At 34.0% G+C, this 23,186-nt stretch overlaps 1 protein-coding gene across 1 annotated transcript in view; it reads left to right on the top strand.

Moving 5' to 3' along the window:
• LOC6040734 (mitogen-activated protein kinase kinase kinase 15) overlaps positions 1-22,797 on the top strand; it is a 57,508-nt gene extending 34,711 nt beyond the window's left edge. The window contains 9 exon segments of the mRNA XM_038251533.1: positions 2,686-4,467; positions 4,470-4,838; positions 4,841-4,873; positions 4,876-5,377; positions 12,787-12,987; positions 13,233-13,340; positions 13,522-13,627; positions 17,074-18,359; positions 21,839-22,797. Of these exon segments, the coding sequence (XP_038107461.1) occupies positions 2,686-4,467; positions 4,470-4,838; positions 4,841-4,873; positions 4,876-5,377; positions 12,787-12,987; positions 13,233-13,340; positions 13,522-13,627; positions 17,074-18,359; positions 21,839-22,106 (4,655 nt within the window). The 3' untranslated portion in view covers positions 22,107-22,797.
• The last annotated feature ends 389 nt before the right edge of the window (positions 22,798-23,186 follow it).

Genomic DNA, 23,186 nt, shown 5'->3' with positions numbered 1-23,186 from the left:
AGAATTTTTTAAAATTCCTTAAATTTCTTATTTTTTTACAATTTTCTTGATTTGTATTTTTTGTGTTTCTGGGTTTTATGAATGTTTTGAAATTCTAGCATAGCATAGCATAGCATTGGTGTCTACCCGTAGCTGCTACTTCGTTATTGACCAGGACCCCCAAACATTGCTCCGTGGACCACAGATGAAAAGTAGGAACCAATCATCACCCCTTCGCAATTTTCAAAGGTCCCTATCGTGCTGATCAATACCGACGCCGGCCACGACCAGTGGTAAGACACGGGGAAGTGGATGGGAATGTTAGCCTATACTTGAGTGATGGGACCGCCAAATCGACTGCGTCTCCGACAAAGTATCACATGAGTTTTGAGGGGTTAGTAAGATGGGTATGAGGTCAGGATTCACTGTGGTAGGTGATGTGACCATGAGCAATTTGTTTATGGGTTGAAATTTTAAAAATCTTAGGCAGCCGGCTGCGGAAAGATACCTATCTAGGGATTTAAATATAGTATTAATTCGACCGCGATTCTCCAGAAATTCTCCGTCGGCGTGCCTTCCGATCAACGGTGATGTAGGAAGGGCTTCATTCATTAAAATTATTTTATATCATAAGCCTTTAAACATATCCGTCGACGTGCCTTCCGATCCTCGATGATATGGAAAGGACTTAATCCAGCAATACGACTTGCTTGTCTCAAAAAACAAAAATCGGATCGTTTCTATCGAAAACTATATAAAGAGAACAAAAATAAAATTCATCGGCCAACGAACGCGCGAAAAAAAAATAAATGAAAAAAGAAGAAGAAGAAATCCAATCACCCCATGTACACAAATAGCGACACAAAAGAGACGGAAAATAAAACGAAAAAAATAGGACTGAGCGTCCACACAGGCACCGCACTACTGATGTAATTATTTAATTATAATGACCAATCACCCCATGCACTCGAACAGCGACACAAAAGAGACGGAAAATAACACGAAAAAACAGGACTGAGCCCTTTATGAATGTTTTGAAATTCTTAATAAAAACTAACTTTGAAAAATTTAGTCAAATTCGTGAACTCTTTATTTCCTTAATCATCATTCTTGAATTTCTCGAATTTCTTAATCGTCTTAATTATCATGAATTTCTTGATTTTAAAATTTGTGTTCTTTGTTAATATGTTTCAATTTTTAATTTGAATTTCAATTTCCCTCAACTTCTTGAATTTCTTGAAATTCTTTATATTTCTAGAGTTTTTTTTTTTTTTGAAAAGGTCCAATAAACCAATTTTCCAGTTTTTGCCGCTTTAATGCAGGGGTATTACAAAACACCCAAACTGAAAATTTGGTTTATTTGACCTTTTTTTTTTTAAAAAAAAAAACTCCAGATTTGTAAATTTCTCTGTTGTTTTATTTTTATTTTCTAAAATTGGATAAATTCCCCATTTTCTTAAATTGTGTATTTTTTGTGCTTCTTTGTTTCTTAAAATTGAAATACTTTCTTACTTTTTAATATCTCCTGATGTTCTTGAATTTATTAAATTTCTTGAGTTTTTTTTTATTATTGAAGCTTTTTAATTTTTTATGTTTTTTTTTGCTTTGTTATTATGCGATAAACTTTTATATTGTGCCAAATGATTAGGCAGTGTTGCCATTTTTTCAACAAATATTTTTTCGAAAACATTGAAATTAATATTGAAAAAAACATTAGTCGTTATTTTTAGATTTAAAATTTCACTTCAATTCAAAAAGATTTTTCATAAATTTCAAATAAATTGCACCATTTTGAAGTGATATAGTTAAAATTTCCTTTTTTTCGAAATCATGTGTAGATTGGACTTAAGGATGCTGATATGAAGCTTCTGAGCGCAAAACAACTTGAAACTACGTCCTTTGCAACAAGAAAAATGGCTTTAGATGTCTTCCGAAGAGTTGTTGCAAATAGGAAGGTGCAACTTTTGGCATGGTTGAAAATTAGGGTGGTTCTTGAATTTTGTCAAAAACATCAGAGCAAAACCTTCAAAAATAAGTTTTTTTATGATTTTGCAATACACTCAACCCGATGGTTTTACACTGTTGTCAAACGAACGGGGTCACTTTTTAGTTTGACACCCCTTTTACACGGAGTTCACACACACTGCCAAACGTTTGTTTTGATAGTGTGCGTGAGCGCCGTGTAAAAAGTGACAGTTCGTCACTTTTTAGTTTGACTTTGACCAACCATCGGGGTACAAACTTAAAAAGTGTCAAACGAAAAAGTGACCTACCACCAGGGGTTGAGTGTACACGGTTGAGTTTAGGGGAAACATGATGTTCTAGGCACTTTAAGGGCTCTAAAAACCAAAAAAAAAATCGTTTTTGTCGGGTTCGGTAGTGTAGTGGTTAGCGTGGTAGTCTCTCATCCTAGTAAGCCCTGGGTTCAATCCCAGGCGGACCCGGTGGCATTTCTCGAGTCGAGATTTGTCTGATTCGTTGGACGGAGAAGTAAATGTTGGCCCCGGTTTAACCTAAAGGTTTGCTCAGTCCAGGCGGAGTCTCTAGTAGGCAGTTGGACTTACAATGTAAAGGTCGTCAGTTCGAATCCCGGGGTGGATTAGCAGAAAACTCCCGCAATAGAGAACGCCAATCTGACTTTAATTTAATTTGAAGCCTAATCAAGCAATTTTTTAATCAGTTTTCTCCCTTCCCCCCTCGTTTCAGAACCCCTCCCCTCGCCGGGCATCCTCCCGTCCAGCTCGTTCGCCGGCAGCATCTCCAACCTGAGCGATGGCTCGTCAGCCACAGCCATCGCCGGAACCACGCCCACTCCCGCCCAATCCAACAACGGCGGATCAACTACCGGTGGTGGCCCCAGCTCCCAAGCCGGTTCCAGCCGGCCCCGGATGGACATTGCGTGCGTCATCGACACGAGTTCCGGCCAGCGGGGGGTCGCGTTCGAGGAGTTGAAGTGCGCTTGCGCGCAGGTTGGCGCCAATCTGGAGCTGCTGGAGTTTGAGAAGCTGGACTTTGGGGAGCTGAACACGGTGGATAGCTTCTACAGTGCGGATGTGGCGGTCGTGGATTTGAGCGTGCAGGTTCAGCAGAGTACGCTGTGCTATCATCTGGGGGTGCGGGAGAGCTTCGAGATGAAGGAGAATATTGTGATTTATGAGGATGAGGAGAGTGAGGCGACGCTGCGGATGAAGATTTCGTGCGGGAATTATACGTTTGTGCCGTATCGGGTGGTGGAGGGGGGGAGGGGTTGTGTGGTGACGAATCCGGGAAAGGGAGGGTACTTGGAGGAGGTCGAGTGTAAGGTTGGGTTGTTGGGGCGGTTGAGGAAGATCTTCCAGGATGTGGAGATTCAGTCGAAGGCGCACTTGAGGGAGAAGTTTATGGCTGATTTGCGGAGTTTGCGGGATCAGTACGCGGGGAATGTTGAGGAGTTGCAGAAGATGCTGCGGAATATGCGGCGGAGGTTGGACGATCCGCACGTGCTCTCGAAGGAGATTGTGCAGACTTATATGCTGTCGTTGAGGGATGTTCAGGACTACGATGCGATGGTGCAGCTGGTGGATGATTTGCAGACGGTGCCGAACAAGCAGAACTACATCAACACGGGGAACATGAACTACTTGTACGCTTTTGCGTTGAATCGGCGGAACAAGGAAGGTGACCGGGATAAGGCGTTGAAGAGTTGCACAAAAGCGCTGGAGAAGAAGGAGAACCACTTTCCGGATATGCTGTGCCTGTGCGGTCGCATCTACAAGGACATCTTCGTCGAGTCCAACCGGACCGATCAGGAATCGCTGCAGAACGCCATCACCTGGTACCGGAAGAGCTTCGAGATTCAACCCAACGAGTTCGCCGGCATCAACTTGGCCACGCTGCTCGTGATCGAGGGGAAGGACTTCTCCGACACGGAACTGCAGCACATTGGGATGGTCCTGAACAACCTGATCGGCAAAAAGGGTTCACTTTCCTCGATCAAAGACTACTGGAACGTGGCGACCTTCTTCGAGATCTCCGTCCTCGCGGAAAACTACGCCAAAGCAATCCAAGCCGCAGAGTGCATGTTCCGCCTAAAGCCCCCCAAGTGGTACCTCAAATCAACCATCGGCAACATCACCCTAATCGACTACTCGCGACGAAAATCCGACGAATCCTCAATCTCCATCGAGCAGCAAATCTTCCAGTTCTGGATGGAGTTTTTCCTGGAAGCCACCAACGCTGAACCCTCCTCCACCGTCCGCTTCCCGATCCTCATCCAGGAAACCCAGAAGATCCTGATGCCCTCGTACGTCGTAATCCACATGAACGCCGAGCAGAAATCCATCGACATCGCCAACATCTGCCAGCAGCACGCCAAGAACGAATGCCGCAAAGTGCACAACTTCAACTTCCTCGCGTCCCAAATCAAATCCGTCAGCCTGTACAAACGCGACGAACGCTGCGCCTACCTCTACGTCCAGCAAAACTCCGACGACTTCCAGATGTACTTCCCTCGCCCCAGTGCCGCCAGCAGTTCTACGACCTCATCCTTCAAATGACCGCCGACCAGGGCAGCGGCTTCATCGATCTCTCCACCGAAACCACCGCCGACGAAATCAAGTACGAGTACGAACTCGACGACCAAAACCGCCGCATCGTCCTCGGCCGCGGCACCTACGGTTCCGTCTACGCCGCCCGCGATCTCAACACCCAGGTCAAAATCGCCGTCAAAGAAGTCCCCGAGAAATTCAGCCACGAGGTCCAACCCCTGCACGAAGAAATCAAACTCCACTCCCAACTCCGCCACCGCAACATCGTCCAGTACTGGGGCTCCAAGTCCGAAGACAACTACTTCAAAATCTTCATGGAGCAAGTCCCCGGCGGCTCCTCTCCGCTCTGCTCCGCTCCAAGTGGGGCCCCTCAAGGACAACGAAGCCACCATCGCGTTCTACTCTAAGCAAATCCTCGAAGGACTCAAATACCTCCACGACCAGAAAATCGTCCACCGTGACATCAAAGGCGACAACGTCCTCGTCAACACGTACAGCGGCGTCGTCAAAATCTCCGACTTTGGCACGTCCAAACGCCTGGCCGGCATCAACCCCATCACCGAGACCTTCACCGGCACCCTCCAGTACATGGCCCCGGAAGTGATCGACCAGGGTGTCCGCGGGTACGGCCCGGCCGCCGACATTTGGTCGTTCGGGTGTACTGTCGTCGAGATGGCCACCGGAAAGCCGCCGTTCGTGGAGTTGGGTTCGCCACAGGCGGCCATGTTCAAGGTGGGATTCTACAAGAAGCACCCGGAGATTCCGGCCGAGCTGTCGCCGATAGCGAGGAACTTTATCAAGCGCTGCTTCGAGGTGGACGTGCTGAAGAGGGCGACGGCGGCCGAGCTGATTGAGGATGCGTTTTTGTCGGAGTGAGTATTTCGAGGGGTTTCAAATGGTTGAAATCTCTGGATTTAATATTTTAACAATTTTGAACAGATCCGCGCAGACAGGAGATTTGTCGTGGAAATTAGAAAAATCATAATTTTAAATTTAAAACAAAAGTAATCTTTTCACCTTCCAACCAAAATCGTAGATTTTACAGTTAGTTCCACAAAATGGAACATCTAGCTAAAAAGTCACACAGCATTTTGAGAAGTTAAGCTTGATTTTCCTGCTTATGCTTATTTTTCGAGCACTCCAAATATTTCAAAAAAAAAAAAATCATAACTGCCAGTTATTCGAGCTAACATTTTAGATGAATCTATCCAGATTTTCGACTGTTTCAATATATTTCTTGTTTTTGCTTTTCTCATCTTACTGAGGAAAGGCTATAAAATCACTCGAAAAAATACTTAGATACTTTAAATACTTTGAATACTTTAAACACTTTAAATACTTTTAATACTTTCAAAACTTAAAATACCAAGTGCGAATGATTCTGATGATATCTCTTCAGTTGACGCTCAGGCGAGGAACATCCTGGAAGGAGCGTCACTGACTACGTCCGTAGTCCTGTTAGATCTTTCTTGATCAGGACAGTATAGCTCTGGTTCCTTGCAAGTGTCCTATTTTCTTACCTCCACGTTGGCTTGGTTTTCATGATGACCTAGCTGGTGGCCTGTGGAAACGGATCGTAAACCTTTGACCAGCGAGGGTCAGAGTAGAGACGGCTAGAAGAAAGGGGCGCGTCAATGTGGGAAAGGGAAGTAATTTGTGATTGTAGACGGTATTGTTTAAATTCGCAGTATGTTGAGTCAACTGCTGTGGATGTACCTGAACGTTGCAGAACGGGGTTTCCTCTCTCCTTTCCATTTCCAGCTACCATCTATCATCTGTTTATTTTGTTTCACTGATTTTCTTAAACGGCTTTTGTTTACTATCCTCCATTTGATTTCGATTTTACTAATTCTCTTATTCTCTTATTTCTCAACGCTTTTCCACTCTATTTTACTAATTGATGCTGCTGCAACAAACTGTCTGCTTTCCCTTAATTTGGCAGCGATGTCAATTTTGTTTATCATGTGCCTTTTCTTTATTTATCTATTTCAATAATTTCTCATCTTCCCTGTAAATTGCCCTCAATACAATCTAAGCATGTTTGTTACCTCTATTTATTAACTATTGTTAATTTCTTTATCTTCTTCATAAATTACTATCTTTCTTTAACTATTGATTCTTTACATAGTATATTTCTTTCACTGTCCATTGTTTTGAAACTTCACCTTTTTCTTAAGCAAGTGAGGTTCGAGCCCTGACTCAATTTATGAAATGATTAAAGGATTAACACAAATATTTCTATTGTACTTTTGAAAAACTTTTCTAAAATGCTTAGGACCAAAATATTGTAACAAAACACCGCGACAGAAGAAATAGCAACAGATTAACACGACTCAACAATAGGGGAGATTCAGGAGAAAACAATACACAGTAAAATAACAACTAGTTTTTGAATTCAAACTAAAGATAAAACAGTTTTTGCTTCAATGAAAGTTGATAGGCACACTATAAATGGTTAGGCGCTTATACTTACATCAAACCCTACGTAATGTACCACCCCCGGCCGAGTTAAAATGCGTAACCGGAAAAGAAGGTGTGCATGCCTGGCACGAACACTCAAAGCGTGTTCTAGCGTGCTGCTCGTACTGACTCAGAGCAAGGGTGAGATGTAGGTGTAAGGGCAGTGCGTGTTCGTCGGGAACCTGGTGCATAAGATCGGTCAAGGCCCGTTCTTACACTGAAAATTGCGAATTGCGAATTGCGAATTCAAAACTTAAAATACTTAACACACTTTAAATACTTAAGATAGACTCCAGACTCGATAGAGTCCAGACTCGATTATCCGAAGCCTCGATTATCCGAAGTTTCGATTATCCGAAGTTCGATTATCCGAATGTTTCTATGGGACTTTGGATAATCGAATCACGAACATTTTTTTTTTCTTTTTCTTGTTTTAAACATCAAATTCGAGTTCTGCACCACCATTTTAGTCAAATTTGAATAGTTTATTGCCTATTAAATAATAAAATGCATTTTTTCAATATTTCAACACCGCCATATTGGCCGGCATCTTGGATTTAAAAGTTTTAAATCACTTTAACGTAGTTTAGGGGTCATACTTAAGAGCGACAGTAAAAAATTAGGCAACGAAAAACATTTTTTTTTTTTTTGTGATTCGATTATCCGAACTTTCGATTATCCGAAGTGAAATTTTTCCGAGGCTTTCGGACAATCGAGTCTGGACTGTACATAAAATACACAGAATACATAAAATACATATAATACCTTAAATACTTAAAATACTTAAAAAAATAATCTTTTAAAATACTTAAAATGCATAAAATACTTAAAATACTTTAAACTATTAAAAAAATTATAAAGCTAAAAAAGCGTTAAATAAATATGATAATGAAATAATATAATAATTAAAATACCGTAAACCGGGGTGACTTTGATAGGATTTCAATTTGTTTTTAGAATATTTTCCAACAGGTAAGGGTTTTCTCAATATTATTATTTTTAAAACATGTACTGGGGTAGGCCACACAAAGTCCATGCACAATTTTGGAAAAAAAGTTTTTTCAATAGTGTTTAGAAAAATAGTTACGTTAAAAATTCTTAGTTTTAATTCCGGGTGACTTTGATAGTCATAGTTTTTCTTGTTAAAATCATATTTAAGATGTTCAAACTTTATTTTTACGTTAAATGTACCATCACTAAAGTAGCTGATATAGTTTGTAAGAAAAAAATCAATGTTTATGTTAAGTTAACTAAGTTTATAAGCTTTTTCAACAAAATACATATAAATTTTAGGTAAAATTGTTAAAAAGTCGGAATTTTGCCTGAAATTTGTTAACACTAGTTTTGTTTGTAAAATTATCGATTTATATTGCATTTTATACTGAATTCGAAGCACGAATCACAAGTTTTCACGTTTTACATGAAATTTGTTATACTGAAATTGCCTATAAATTTGGTGATTTTTTTAAAATTATGTTTCAAAAATACATATTATTTAATATTTACAAACTTTTTTAACCTTCTCCTAGTGGAAAATTGTCCAAAGAATCCGAAAATGCATTCTGTTTTCCGATTAAAAATCATGTTCATTGAGAAAATCATGACACTTAGAGAAGTTTAAAATAATGACTTTCATCAACATTTTCTTAACTATAGTTAACTAACTTTTAAACTTGTCAACATTTTATGAAAAGTTCTTCTTGAGGTACTTTGAACACTTCTCTATCACGGTCAGTATGTTTCTAAACCATTCCTTACGTATTTTAATTGTACTCTTCATTTTGCGGAAAAATCGCAAACCTATCAAAGTCACCCCGGCTATCAAAGTCACCCCGTTTTACGGTACTTAAAATACCTAAATAACTTAGAAAATTTAAAATGCTTAAAGAACTTATAATACTTGAAAACTTAAAATAATAAAAAAAATAAAATACTTGAAATACTTGAAATACTTGAAATACCTGATATACTTAAAATACCGAAAATGCTTTAAATACTTTAAAATTAAAAAAATCTTAAAATACTCAAACGACTTGACATAATTAAAGGACTTCAAATGCTATAAATTAATAAAATTCTTAAAATTCTTAAGGTGTTAAATACATGTAAATCGACAAAAAAGTCAGAGGTAGGTGTGAGCACACACTTAATTTTATTTAAAATCTGTTTTCAGGGCATTAAAATATACATGTTCAACTTTCATCAAAAAAAAAATTAAGACATTTGATTGTATCATTGCCGAGATATATAGCTCTTTGAAAATAGCAGTTTCAAAAAACGTGTGCCACGATATCTTAACACTGCCTTGACCAAATCGACTCAAAATTTTGGTGAAGACTCGTTAAACCGGTCCTGTCATGATTTAAAAAAACTTATTTAAAAAAAGATAAAAATATTTTTGTGTTTTTCATGCAAAAAAATCGTCAGTTTTTGATTTTTGCATTTTTAAAAAAGACAAAATTGAAAAATCATGCACACGGGATATGTCTTGAGAGTTCTCACTTCAAATTTCTGTCAATTTGGTCCATCCCATCTCGCGATATCGTGGCACCGTAAATCAACTCGATGTTTCGAGAAAAACGCTCAGAAGGTTTGACAGTCCGCTTTACGCTCGGCAAAATGTTGAGCTTAAAATCGTCTCTAACTCAGTTTAATCATGTAATATCTTCAAGAAACTTTCAAGAGTGATTGAAAATCTTCTTTTAAGTGGATTCAATAAATTTTCTTTAACATGAAATTTTGTGATTTTTTACATGTATGTAACCATTTCAAATACTTAAAATACTTAAAATCAGTAAAATACTTTAAATACTTAAAATACTTAAAATACTTCAAATACTTCAAAAACTTCAAATACTTAAAGTACTTAATATACATAAAATACTTAAAATACTTAAATTACTTAAAATACTTAAAATTCTTTAAAAACTAAAAATACTTAAAATACTTAAAATACTTTAAATACTTTAAATACTTTAAATACTTTAAATACTTTAAATACTTTAAATACTTTAAATACTTTAAATACTTTAAATACTTTAAATACTTTAAATACTTTAAATACTTTAAATACTTTAAATACTTGAAATACTTCAAATACTTTAAATACTTTAAATACTTCAAATACTTTAAAAACTTCAAATACTTCAATTACTTAAAGTACTTAAAATACTTAAAATACTTTAAATACTTAAAATACTTTAAATACTTTTAAATACTTTAAATACTTTAAATTCTTTAAATACTTAAAATACTTTAAATACTTTAAATACTTTAAATACTTAAAATACTTTAAATACTTTAAATACTTTAAATACTTTAAATACTTTAAATACTTTGAATACTTTAAATACTTTAAATACTTAAAATGTTTAAAATACTTTAAATACCTAAAATAATTAAAATAATTAAAATACTTAAAATACTTAAAATGTTTAAAATACTTAAAATACTAAAAATACTTAAAATACTTAATTAAAATACCTAAAATACTTAAAAATACATTAAAAATACTTTATAAATACTTAAAATACTTAAAATAATCAAATTCTCAGAATACTAGAAATGCATAAAATATTTAAAGTACTTAAAAAACTTGAAACTATTAAAATATTTAAAATGAATAAAATTCTTAAAATACTTTGAAAACATAAACTATTCAAATAAAATCCTTAAAATAAAAAAAATAAATTAATAATTGAAATACTTAAATAAACTTTAAAACCTTAAAATGCTTAAAATATTTAAAATACTTGAAAAGCTTAAAAACTATAATACTTAAAATACTCAAAAACAAAAAATATTTAGTATACATTACATACTAAAAATACTTAAAATACTCTCAATACATAGTTAGTAGTAGTAGATAGTTCTAAAACTTCTAGTACTTTAACACTTTAAATACTTAATACTTTAATTAATTTAAACTAGGTACTTTAAATACCTTTAATACTTGAATTACGTTAAATATATTAAATACTTTAAAAAGTTTAATGACTTTAAATACTTTGAATACTTTAGATACTCAAAATATTTAAGATATTTAAAATGCAAATTCTCAAAATACTTGAAATGCATAAAATATTTAAAGTACTTAAAAAACTTGAAACTATTAAAATATTTAAAATGAATAAAATTCTTAAAATACTTTGAAAACATAAACTATGCAAATAAAATCCTTAAAATATTAAAAATACTTGAAAAGCTAAAAAACTATAATACTTAAAATACTCAAAAACAAAAAATATTTAGTATACATTACATACTAAAAATACTTAAAATACTCTCAATACATAGTTAGTAGTAGTAGATAGTTCTAAAACTTCTAGTACTTTAACACTTTAAATACTTAATACTTTAATTAATTTAAACTAGGTACTTTAAATACCTTTAATACTTGAATTACGTTAAATATATTAAATACTTTAAAAAGTTTAATGACTTTAAATACTTTGAATGCTTTAGATACTCAAAATATTTAAGATATTTAAAATGCTATTAAATATCGAATATTAATCATTAAATGCTTCAAATAGTTTATGTACTTTAAATTTTTAAAATAGGTACTTAAAATACTGGAAATTTGACAATTTGGTATAGGAAAATACCGTGACACAGGGGGGTCTAAAATACCAAAAGATTACAAAAAAATACGAATAAACGCAAACAGACCACTTTAAAACCTCAAAATGGTTTGAATTATTCCATAAATTTATTTATATTTTACCAAAGAATTTAGGGGAAATATACCCATTTTAATCACACTAAGCCGTTCGACCAATTCTCATCACTTTTGCATTTTCCGCTACTAAATCAACATTTTTAGATACATCAACAATGGATAGTTGCTTGCTCACTTTTATTTGAGCTATTTGTTACTTTGGAACAGTCAAAAACTCTTTATGAAAGCTGTAATTCATGATCAAAGTGCTGATAGGCCGATAATAGAAATAGGCTGAAAAAGGGCATAGTTCCCCTATATCTTTTGGCTAAATTCTCTGTTCTACTATAGAGTTGGACTATCAGTGTTAGTTAGCGAATTAGCAATCAAGGGTTAGGACTCAACTGAAAATTTTGCTGTTTCACCGAATATATTTATAAAAAACTTTTTGTTTGACCCAAAAATCGGATACAAAGCAATTTTTTGCTCCTTGATTGTTTTGCCCCTTTGAAATTTTAACGTTTAGTATTTTATTACAAAAGTTTAGCTTAAAAACGATATTAACAAAAGTCCGGAAGATTTTAAAAAATATGGTATTTTGTATAAAAAAAACCCCGTCATATTACATATTTTTCATTGAAAATCCGACTAACAAATCAAAAGGTAATTCACATTTCGACATTATCGTGTTATTTTTTGGCTCGTTGCTTTTTGGCGCTCCAAGAAAAACACGTGATGACCTTGAATAAACAAAAACAAGAGCACGCAATGAGAACAATAACAAACACGTTCAATCAATGTTCTGAGCTATGTTCCAAAGTTTGGTTGAATTTGGCTGCCAGATTCTCGAGTAATAATTAAAAATGTTTTCGGTAGTCGGGCATGTACGTGTGACAATGTGTCCTTTGGCTAAATTCCCTTTAGCCAGTTGTCGCACTGGTAGTAACTTTTCAGTTTTTGTTGAATTTCTCAGGATTGAAATAGAATTTTAGGGGTTTGGTCAAAAGGTGAGACAGTGATTGCATCCTTAACTCAACTTGGCCCAAAATCGAAGTTCGACAAGATAGCACGATCACGACTTCGAAATCATCTGAAATAAATTGTTTGACGATAATTCAATCACTCACCCTTCCCAACCCCTTTTCTTCACACTCCTTTCAGCAAACACAAAAAAATGCGCGCCTCAATCTCCGCCATCCCGTCCGGATCGGCCAGCGGGGCGGCTTCCGCCGCGGCCACCATGAGCACCGCCGAGTTCGCACGCAGCGTCAGCATGCCGGCGGATCGGCACGTCAGCAAGACGCTCACCTCGCAGCAAAGTTCCGCCAGCTGCAACACCCCGACCATCAACTCGGAGTCAGAGTGAGTGACGTTTTTTTTTCGCTTGTCTTGTTTTAAATTTGTTAGTTTTTTCTCGTTAATTTGTTTCCTTCATTGATTTTGTTAACTTGTGTTATTCCTCTCTTTTTATTGTTCCTTTTTTGCGCTGGTTAATTTATTTTTCAATTCATCATTCCTTTTCGCTGTGGCATCTTTAAAAAAATACTCCTCCTGCGCCTATCAAAACATCATCAAAAATAACAACAACGCAACCAAATCACAATCAGATGCACTGCGCCCACATTTGCCTCGACCAGATCGGCGTCCATCCGGAAGAACAAACATCTTGCCCATCTGACGCCGATTCAGATGCCAAACCGAATCGGCAGCATTGGGTGAGTAAGCGCGATTGTCGAAAAAAGGCTGAAGACGATGCTGTTAATTTTCTGTTCTGTTAAACATTTGTTTTTTTTCGGATTAAAATTTACTTGTTTGCTTAAGTTTTTTGAACAAAAAATGTTTACTTGTCAAATTAATAAAATATTCAAACATGAATAATATTTTGACACTTTTTAGGAATCTCGCGGAAACGCCATCACTCGAGATTGAGTCTATTGATCCCAATCCGGGCGGATTTCAGCTAAACCGGAGAAGTTCCTCCGGAGGACTACTATCACCTGAGGTGAGTATTCAAATAATCTTGAATAATTTTGATTTGTTTATGCGACTGAAATTAAAAAAAAAAAACTTTCAAATATTCGATATGATATTACTGAAAATCCTAAACTGCCTTATGAGGCCTAATCTCAAAATGCAGAATCTGCAGAACGCAGAAAGTGCTAAAAATTTATAAATTCGAAATTCAAAAACACAATTCTTAAAAAAAATGTAAAACTTATGATTAAAAAACCAAGAATTCTAGAATCTAAACATATCAACATTTCAAAAAATCAAATTTCTGAATCTGACTTGAAAACATTAAAAATTAAAAAAAAAGAAATTTGTCAAAAATAAAAAAAATCAGAATCGAGAAATTTTAAAATTCGATTCAATTTTTTAAATTAAAAATTGAAAAAAAGAGAATGTCAGACATGAACTTTGACCATATATTTGCAACAGCCTTAAAAACTTTAATAATGAAAAAAGAACTTGAGGAATTATAAGAATTTGACGAATCCAACGAATTTTACTCATTTTACAAATTATAGTCGTTTTACGAATTATACATTTCTTTTATTTTTTTTTAGAAATTTTAAGGAATTTTTAAGATTTTTTTAGCATTTTTTTATATTATTTTGAAATTTTTGGGATTTTTTTTTAATTTAGTTTTTTTTTGAAGTTTTTAGGAATTTTGAGGATTTTTAATTGTTTTTTTTTTTAATTTAAGGAATGATAACAAATTTTAAAGAAGTTTATGGAATTTCAAAAAGTTTTAGGGAATTTTAAAGAATTTTGAGAAATTTTAAAGAATTTCAAAAAAATTCACGGAATTTAAATTTTTTTTATTTTTTTCTAAAGAAATTTTAAATAATTTTATGACATTTGAGAAATTTTAGGAATTTTTAGAAATTTTAATGAATTTCATGGAATTTCACGGAATTTAAAGGAATTAATAGTAGTTTATGCAACAGGTTGCAAAAAGAGAATTTGTTCAGCACGAGTCGTACATTTATCCAACGAGGTTCACCGAGTTGGATAAATACGAAGAGTGCTGAAAAAATCAAGTTTTGCAACGAGTTCCATACAACATTTTTTGCAATTCCAAAAAACACACACTGAGTGAAATTTTATGTCAAATTTTCATGTATTTTGTCAATAAATCGTTTAAATCAAAAAAATGTTGAAAAGTGTTACTTTTCGAAACAAGTACTGAAAAGTTCAACTTTTCAGCATCCATTTGAGTGCTGAAAAGTAGAACTTTTCAGCATTTATTTTGAAAAGTGTTGCTATTCGATTCTGTTATTTTTGGTCCAGAAAAGTAGGCTTTTTCATCGTTCAAGAATGACAGGAAAAGTAAGTAGTTTCACGACGGAATTGCAAAAAGAAATTTTAAGGCATTATTAGGAATGTTGAGAAATTTTGAGGAATTTTAATGAATTTTTAGTTTTTTAAGGAATATCAAGAAATTTCTCGGAATTTAGAAGTTTTTTTTAAAGAAATTTTAAGACGTTTTAAGAAATATTATAACATTTGAAGAAACTTTAAGAAATTTTGAGGAATTTGTAGAATTTTAAGGAATTTGAAGAAATTTTAAGGAATTTCATGAAATTTTTATAAAATTTAAGATACTTTAGGAAATTTGGAGAAATTTAAGGAATTTCACGAAATTTAACGATTTTTTTTAACTAATTTTAAGGAATTTAAATAAATTTTAAGAAATATTATGGCATTTTCAGTAATGTTAAAGAATCTTTAAAATTTTAAGGAATTTAATGAATTTTGAAAAAAGTTGAATTTTTTTAAAAAATTGAGTAGAATTGAAAAAATGAAAAAAAAATTAAGCAATTTTAAAAGAATAAGGAATTTTCAGGAATTTTTTAGGAAATTTCTGGATGTTAAGGAAAATGTAAATATTTTTCAATGTTTATGTCGCCACTCTTTCAAAAGTGGTCCGAAATATCAGGGGGCAAAAAATATTTTTTCAAAAAACCTAAAAATTGTAATAGAACAACTGGATATGAGTAAAATGCATTTTAATGATGAAAAAATTGCTACACCCCCTTCGATTTCGGTCAGAGTCGAGGGACATAAACTTCAAAAAATATGTCTTGAGATTAAACATATGAATGAAAATAGTTTAAAGAATTTTAAGGAATTTCACGGAATTTTAGGAAAATTTTCAGAAATTTTATGGAATTTTAAGGAATTTAAAAAAAAATTAAGTAACTTTAAGTAACTTTAAGGAATTTTACGGAATTTTAAGAAATTTTGTGTAAAGGAATATTTTAAGGAGATCTGCAAATAACAAGGAATTTTATTTTTTTATGGAATTTTAATAAATCTTAAGGAATTTCATTCAAGGAATTTTTATACATTTCCTTTGAAGAAATTTAATTTAAGGAATTTAATTAAAGGAATTTCAATGGATTCTAAGATTTTTTGAGTAATTTATAGAGATTTAAAAACAAGGAAATTTTTGTAGGAATTTTTGGAATTTTAAGAACTTTTAAAAATTTAAAAACTTTAAGAATTTTAAAAATTTAAGAGTTACCGTAAACTGGGGTGACTTTGATAGCCCGGGGTGAAATTGATAGAAATTTGATTTGGCCACTAATTTTGATACATCCAATGTAACAGTCACATTTTTGCATATATGTTCGGTAATAAGCTATCCCTTAATGCTTACATACTCAAAATTCTCAAAAATGTTTAGATATTAATTTGACGGGCATTTGAAAAACCTATCAAAGTCACCCCGGGCTATCAAAGTCACCCTAGTTTACGGTATACATTTAAAGAGCTTTAAAAATTCCAAGAATTTTTAAAAAATAAAAAAAGGGGAATTTTAAAAATTTTAAGGATTTTTTAGAATTTTAAGAATTTTAAGAATTTTAAGAATTTTAAGAATTTTAAGAATTTTAAGAATTTTAAGAATTTTAAGAATTTTAAGAATTTTAAGAATTTTAAGAATTTTAAGAATTTTAAGAATTTTAAGAATTTTAAGAATTTTAAGAATTTTAAGAATTTTAAGAATTTTAAGAATTTTAAGAATTTTAAGAATTTTAAGAATTTTAAGAATTTTTAGAATTTTAAGAATTTTAAGAATTTTAATAATTTTAAGAATTTTAAGAATTTTAAAAATTTTAAGAATTTTAAGAATTTTAAGAATTTTAAGAATATTATGATTTTTTTTTTTGGAATGTCAAGAATTTTAAGCATTTTAAAAAATCTAAGAATTTAAAAATTTTAGGAATTTTAAGTATTTAAAGAAATTTGTGAAGTTTATGATTTTAATTTTTTTTTGAATTTTAGAAATTTTAAGAATATAATGAATTTTAAAATTTTTAGGAATGTTAAGAATTTTAAGTATTTTAAGAGTTTCAAGAATTTTTAAAATTTTAAGAGTTTTATAATTTTAAGATTTTTAGGATTTTGAACATTTTTTTTTTCATTTTTCGCCCATTTCAGGTCGAACTCCCGTCCACCTCGAGCAAATCTCCCCTCCTGAATGGCACCGACGCCAACGAGAGCGACGGCTTCTACCTGCTGAAGAAGGACTCCCAGCGACGCGCGACCCTGCACCGAGTTCTGGAGCACGACGAGCGCAAGATCTGCCACGTGTGGATGGAGAAGATCGTCTCGGACCGGAAGGAGGCGGTCGTGATCAGCATGAGCCACCTGGAGGTGCTGATCAAGGCGCTGCGGACGTACATTACGGAGCAGAAGAAGGAAACGCTGGAGGGCGTCATCGCGGGGTTGAAGAAGGCTTTGGACTTTGACTCGACGGCGATCGATCATCTGCACCTGGCGATGTATTTGTTCCAGGACGCGGTCATTTCGGTGCTGCGCTCGCACAACATCAAGCCGCACTGGATGTTTGCGTTGGACAATCTGGTCAAGAGTGCGGTTCAGGCGGCGATCATAATTTTGTCGCCGGAACTGGGCAGGAATTTGGCCGGGCATGGTCACAACGATGAGGACGACGACGATGATGAGGATCGTCCGAGGAGGCACTCGCGGCATGGTCGTGGAGCTGCCGGGGGAGGTGGTGGTGAGGCGCCAGCCAGAGGTGCGCGTGGAACCGACGACGATGATGAGGAGGGGGATGACGATGATGACGACGATGGGGAAGTGTCCACGTCGGGCGTCGGCACCGTCAACTCGGTCACGCTGGCGAAACCGGCCAAGCTGAGCCGCTCGAAGGTGGTCCACGACCAGATTACGGCCCTCCGGGCGGAGAACCTAAGACTGATGGAAGATCTGTACGAATCTCACAATAGCTACCACGCCGTGTTCCGAACGGCTCTCGAGGGACATACCACGAACGCGGAGATGGTGAAGGCGTTAGCCACGCAACTGATGTCCGTCGCGAGGTACAGCAGCAGTACGGGTACCATTGAGCGAGGCTCGCAAGGCTACGCCAGTGAAACGTCCGAAAGTCCGGGAATTATCCCGGTGGACGAAGTGGACGCGGTCAACAATAACTTTTTGCGGCCGACGAACCCCCCGACGCTACACCGGCAGACGTCTCGCGGCGCCGTTTTTCATCAGCATCATTTGGAGCGGACGAGGACGGCGTCGGCGACGGTTCGGGGAGCAGCGGGTTCGGTAGACCCGGATCCACGGCTTGAGGAGTGGCTTGTCCAGCATGGCATTGGGGTGGCCGTGAGGAACACCATTCACGGCGAGGAATTTAGCTTCGAGGACTTTGTGTACGGCATGGAGCAGGACGATCTGAGGAGGATCGGGTTGAGGTGAGTTTGTCCACTTGAAAATTATTATTTCTCATCGTTTTTCAAAAATTGCATAAATGAACCACAGGCAGGGTTGCCAGATTTTTGAAGTGTCTGCCAGAATAAAAATTCATATTTATCTGTGCCAGATTTTGACAGATTTTTCATTTTCTGTCAATTTTGAACAACTTTTGGATTGAAATGAACAGTTTGGAACGAAAATCTTAAAAATTGAGATAATGTTTATTTAAATGGAAATGTAAATTCAACCTTTTCGAGGCCGAAAAGTCAATTAAACCATCTAAATTTGCTAAATAATAATGAACTTAGGACAACAGTTCATTTCTACAATTTTATGTCTTTTCCGATCTTATAATCCCAAAATTCCGAATTTTGCTAAAAGTTTAAAAGTGCCCTATGTGATTGAAATGCAAAAAAAAACCTAAAAAAGTATATTTTAAACAGTTTACAATCAATTTTCAGCAATATTTTATCTGCCTATCTGAGTTTCAAGAAACTTTTGATAGAAAGGGACAAAAACAAAAACTTGAAATAAAATTTGTAATGAGAGTGTTCTTTTATTGAGCAAAAAAGCCATTTTGGATCATTAGTTTGTCCAAATAATTTTCCATACACATTTGGCAGCAGTCCATACAAAAATGATGTATGAAAATTCTAAAATATGTATCTTTTGAAGAAATTTTTTGATCGATTTGGTGTCTTGGGCAAAGTTGTAGGTATGGATAAGAGCTACACTGGAAAAAATGATATACCGTAAAAAAAATGGTGATTTTTAATTTAACTTTTTGTCACTAGAACTTGATTTGCAAGAATCATCAAATACCTTTTCAGAAATTTCCAGGTTACGCAAAAAAAAATTTTTTTTTCAAAAAATCGGATAATTGGCCGCAAACAGTTTTTAATTTTATTATTCGGTGTAAAATCAAATTTGAAATCAAAAAGAACTTAAGTAAAATTGTGATAAAATGCACCGTTTTCAAGTTAAAGCTATTTTTAGTTTTTTTTTTCTTTTTTTTTAAATAGCCACAGTTTTTTAATTTTTTAAATGAGTGCACATGTTTGCCCACTTTTGCAAAATAATTTTGAAAAGCTGAGAACTGTTGGTCCCAGCCAGGATTCGAACCCCGATCTACCGCTTACGAGTCGGAAGCGTTGCCGCTGGGCTACGTGGCTCGGTCAAGAAATGTTAGTCTTGATTTATTTTTTTTAATATTTTTTTCGAGAAGATCAGGAAATTTCACGAATGTTTCATTTTTTAACATTGTTAATCGGACCATATCGACTGAGATATCGACGTTAAAAAATCGTGGGTTGTTTGTGTGAGACTAAAAAAACAACAATTTTCCTGTTTTTAAACCAGCAATATCTCAGCAACTAAGGGTCGTATCAACAAAATTTAAAAAAAGCAAAATATAGAGATTTTGTTTAATAATTAAACAATTACAGGGTTGTTACGGACGGCGCGGATCGCGCGGATGGCGCATTTCGCGCGGATAGCGCGGATCTGGCGCGGATTTGCTGGCTAATTTTGCTCAGGCGCGGATTTCGCGCGGATGGCAATTTTGAAAATGTTTGTTTGAATTTTCTTAGTACGAAACGTCGAAAAATGAAGATAAAGATTATGTAGAAATAATTTTTTGTATGTTTCTTGTCATTTCTTTACATCTCCGGCTCTGGATATTTAATTTCTTTTGAGTAATTTAAAAAATCTGACATTTCGAAATTCAAAGTTTAAGCAATCTGAAATTCCAAATACCAAAAATTTGGGTAATCGGAAATTTGAAGATTTAAAAAAATCAAAATTAAAAAGTCAAAATTTTAAAACTTAAAAATATCAAATTCAAAATAACATGGAAAAAAAATCTCAAATCTAAAATGATTTTAGTATCCTTAAGCTTATAAATTCTTAAATTCTCAAATTCTAAAATCCTAAATTCTTTTATTCTTAAATTCCAAAATTCTAAAATTCTAAAATTCTAAAATTCTAAAATTCTAAAATTGTAAAATTCTAAAATTCTAAAATTCTAAAATTCTAAAATTCTAAAATTCTGAAATTCTAAAATTCTAAAATTCTAAAATTCTAAAATTCTAAAATTCTAATATTCTAAAATTCTAAAATTCTAAAATTCTAGAATACTAAAATTCTAAAATTCGAAAATTCGAAAATTCGAAAATTCGAAAATTCAAAAATTCTTAAATTCTTAAATTCTTAAATTCTTAAATTCTTAAATTCTTAAATTCTTAAATTCTTAAATTCTTAAATTCTTAAATTCTTAAATTCTTAAATTCTTAAATTCTTAAATTCTTAAATTCTTAAATTCTTAAATTCTTAAATTCTTAAATTCTTAAATTCTTAAATTCTTAAATTCTTAAATTCTTAAATTCTTAAATTCTTAAATTCTTAAATTCTTAAATTCTTAAATTTAAATTCTTAAATTCTTAAATTCTTAAATTCTTAAATTCTTAAATTCTTAAATTCTTAAATTCTTAAATTCTTAAATTCTTAAATTCTTAAATTCTTAAATTCTTAAATTCTTAAATTCTTAAATTCTTAAATTCTTAAATTTAAATTCTTAAATTCTTAAATTCTTAAATTCTTAAATTCTTAAATTCTTAAATTCTTAAATTCTTAAATTCTTAAATTCTTAAATTCTTAAATTCTTAAATTCTTAAATTCTTAAATTCTTAAATTCTTAAATCTTAAATTCTTAAATTCTTAAATTCTTAAATTCTTAAATTCTTAAATTCTTAAATTCTTAAATTCTTAAATTCTTAAATTCTTAAATTCTTAAATTCTTAAATTCTTAAATTCTTAAATTCTTAAATGTTTTTATTTTTAAATTCTTAGTTCTTAAATTCTTGAATTCCACAATTTTTGGAGTCCTATTTTATGTAAGAGATTTTGAAATTATGAGGATACATTATTTTCAATATCGGAAATTAAATTTCTTTCGGAGTGAAATTGGATTAGGATTTTGGATTAAAAACTGTATAAAAATTCTTAGATTTTGAATATTTAGACTTTCAAAATTTTATCATATTATAATTTTAGATTTTGATTTAATTTTGACGTTATATTTTTGAAGTTGAATTTTTAGGTTTTTAAATATTGTATTTTCTATTTTGAAGATTTCTTTTTCATGACCCTTGCCTTGACCGTCTCTTGAGGATTTTTTTTAAATGGATTTATTGCTTTCATTCTTTTAGAGCCTTTAAACTCAAAACGAGTTTTTTTAATCAAATACTTTCTGAATTAGTTTTTCTTCATTAAAATATAAAAAAAAATAAATGTTGGTCGTGATATTTTTTTATATGGCGTGGATTTTGCGCGGTTTCGGATTTCAGGTCGGCGCGGATTTGGCGCGGATTTTTTTTCGACTCTCCCGTAACAACCCTGCAATTATACAATTATTGCTCCTTTTCCGTGATTAAAAGCAAAATAAACAAATTTAAATGTATCTTCCTACCTCCCCTTCCAGGGTCGGCACCGAGGTCAAACTGTGGCGCGCCATCAGAACCTACCGGAGTCAGCATCCCCTGCCTCATCTCACAGAACCCGCCCCCTCCCATTCCTCCTCCTCCCTGTCGACAGTCCTGGATTCTACGCCCTCCACCGACGAGCCCCAACTCCGACGCCAACAGCCCCACCACAAACCGATCTCCAACTCCAACAGCTGGGACTCGAGCCACTCGACGGCCACCTCGACCTCCTCCGAGTACGAGTCCTGCAACGGTGAGGGTTCGTGAAGTCGAAAGAGGCTGGCGGGTTCTTCCGGGGAAGATTCCGAAAAGCGTCGAAAGCAGCAGCAGCACCCATGAATATTGAGGCAAAAATCATCACCTAGTGTTTAAGGTCAAAACGTATCCTGTTGTTTAAAATTGTGTGGTAGTGTGTGTGTTTGGCTCAAACAAAAATCAAGAATCAACAAGCGAAAACGAGGTCTCTCTCACAAAATTGGATTGCTTTTAGTTTGTAAGATGTTTCCCATGATCTAAGCGATAAAGTGACCCAACCCAAGCTCCTCTAGACTAAGTTAGCAATCATGCAAGCAATCAATAAGCTAAGCATCTTTGAAAAGTGCCTTTTCTCTTCTCTTCTGTTGAGCCTGCAATAATTGTAAGTGTCAAAACTGAAGCAATACTAGTTTATTTACTTCTCTATCATTTGCTGAAACAATCGAAATTGTTGATATTAGGCGCAGTTTAGGATTAGTTACGCAGAAGCACACCGTATGGAATGCGTATTATTTTGCTGTTTTTGTTTGTTTTTTTTTAACGTGCTCGTTGTGCCCGTTTGCCATACTGCTCTTAATGTTAAGCTCAAAAAAGTAGTTTTGTAGGCCTAGGCTGTACCCCATGTTATACTGTAGTGTTTACACTGGCAATAAAATTGTTCGTTTTCCCTTCAAGCTTGAAGGGGAATTAAAATATAAAAAAATGCATAGTGTTTTTATAAAGGTAATATCACATTCTTGAAAATGGAGAAGACTTCTATTCTGAATTTTAAATTATATTCTGAAACGACTTCCAAAAAAACACAGGGAATTTTCCTTATCCTTTTAAAAAATGGAGTATCAACAATTCCCGTCTTCTAAATCGCTTATCCTTGCCCTCCGGTGTGCAGTGGAGATGGAAGCAAAAATGCAAATTTTCTTTCGACCTTACTATTTTCGGTACCTTGTTAAGGTAGTTCTTTCCGTTTTCGTGAAATGAAATAATTTTCCTCATATTTAAGACAAAATTTATAAATTATTTAATTCCACAATTTTTAAAAAAAATCCTGATTTTCTAAATTCCTAATTTCATTTTTGAATAAAAATACCTAAA

The sequence above is a fragment of the Culex quinquefasciatus genome, chromosome 1 (genome assembly GCF_015732765.1).
Source record: "Culex quinquefasciatus strain JHB chromosome 1, VPISU_Cqui_1.0_pri_paternal, whole genome shotgun sequence".
In the NCBI taxonomy this organism is placed as follows: Eukaryota; Metazoa; Arthropoda; class Insecta; order Diptera; family Culicidae; genus Culex; species Culex quinquefasciatus.
This window is presented reverse-complemented; position numbering and strand designations above follow the sequence as displayed.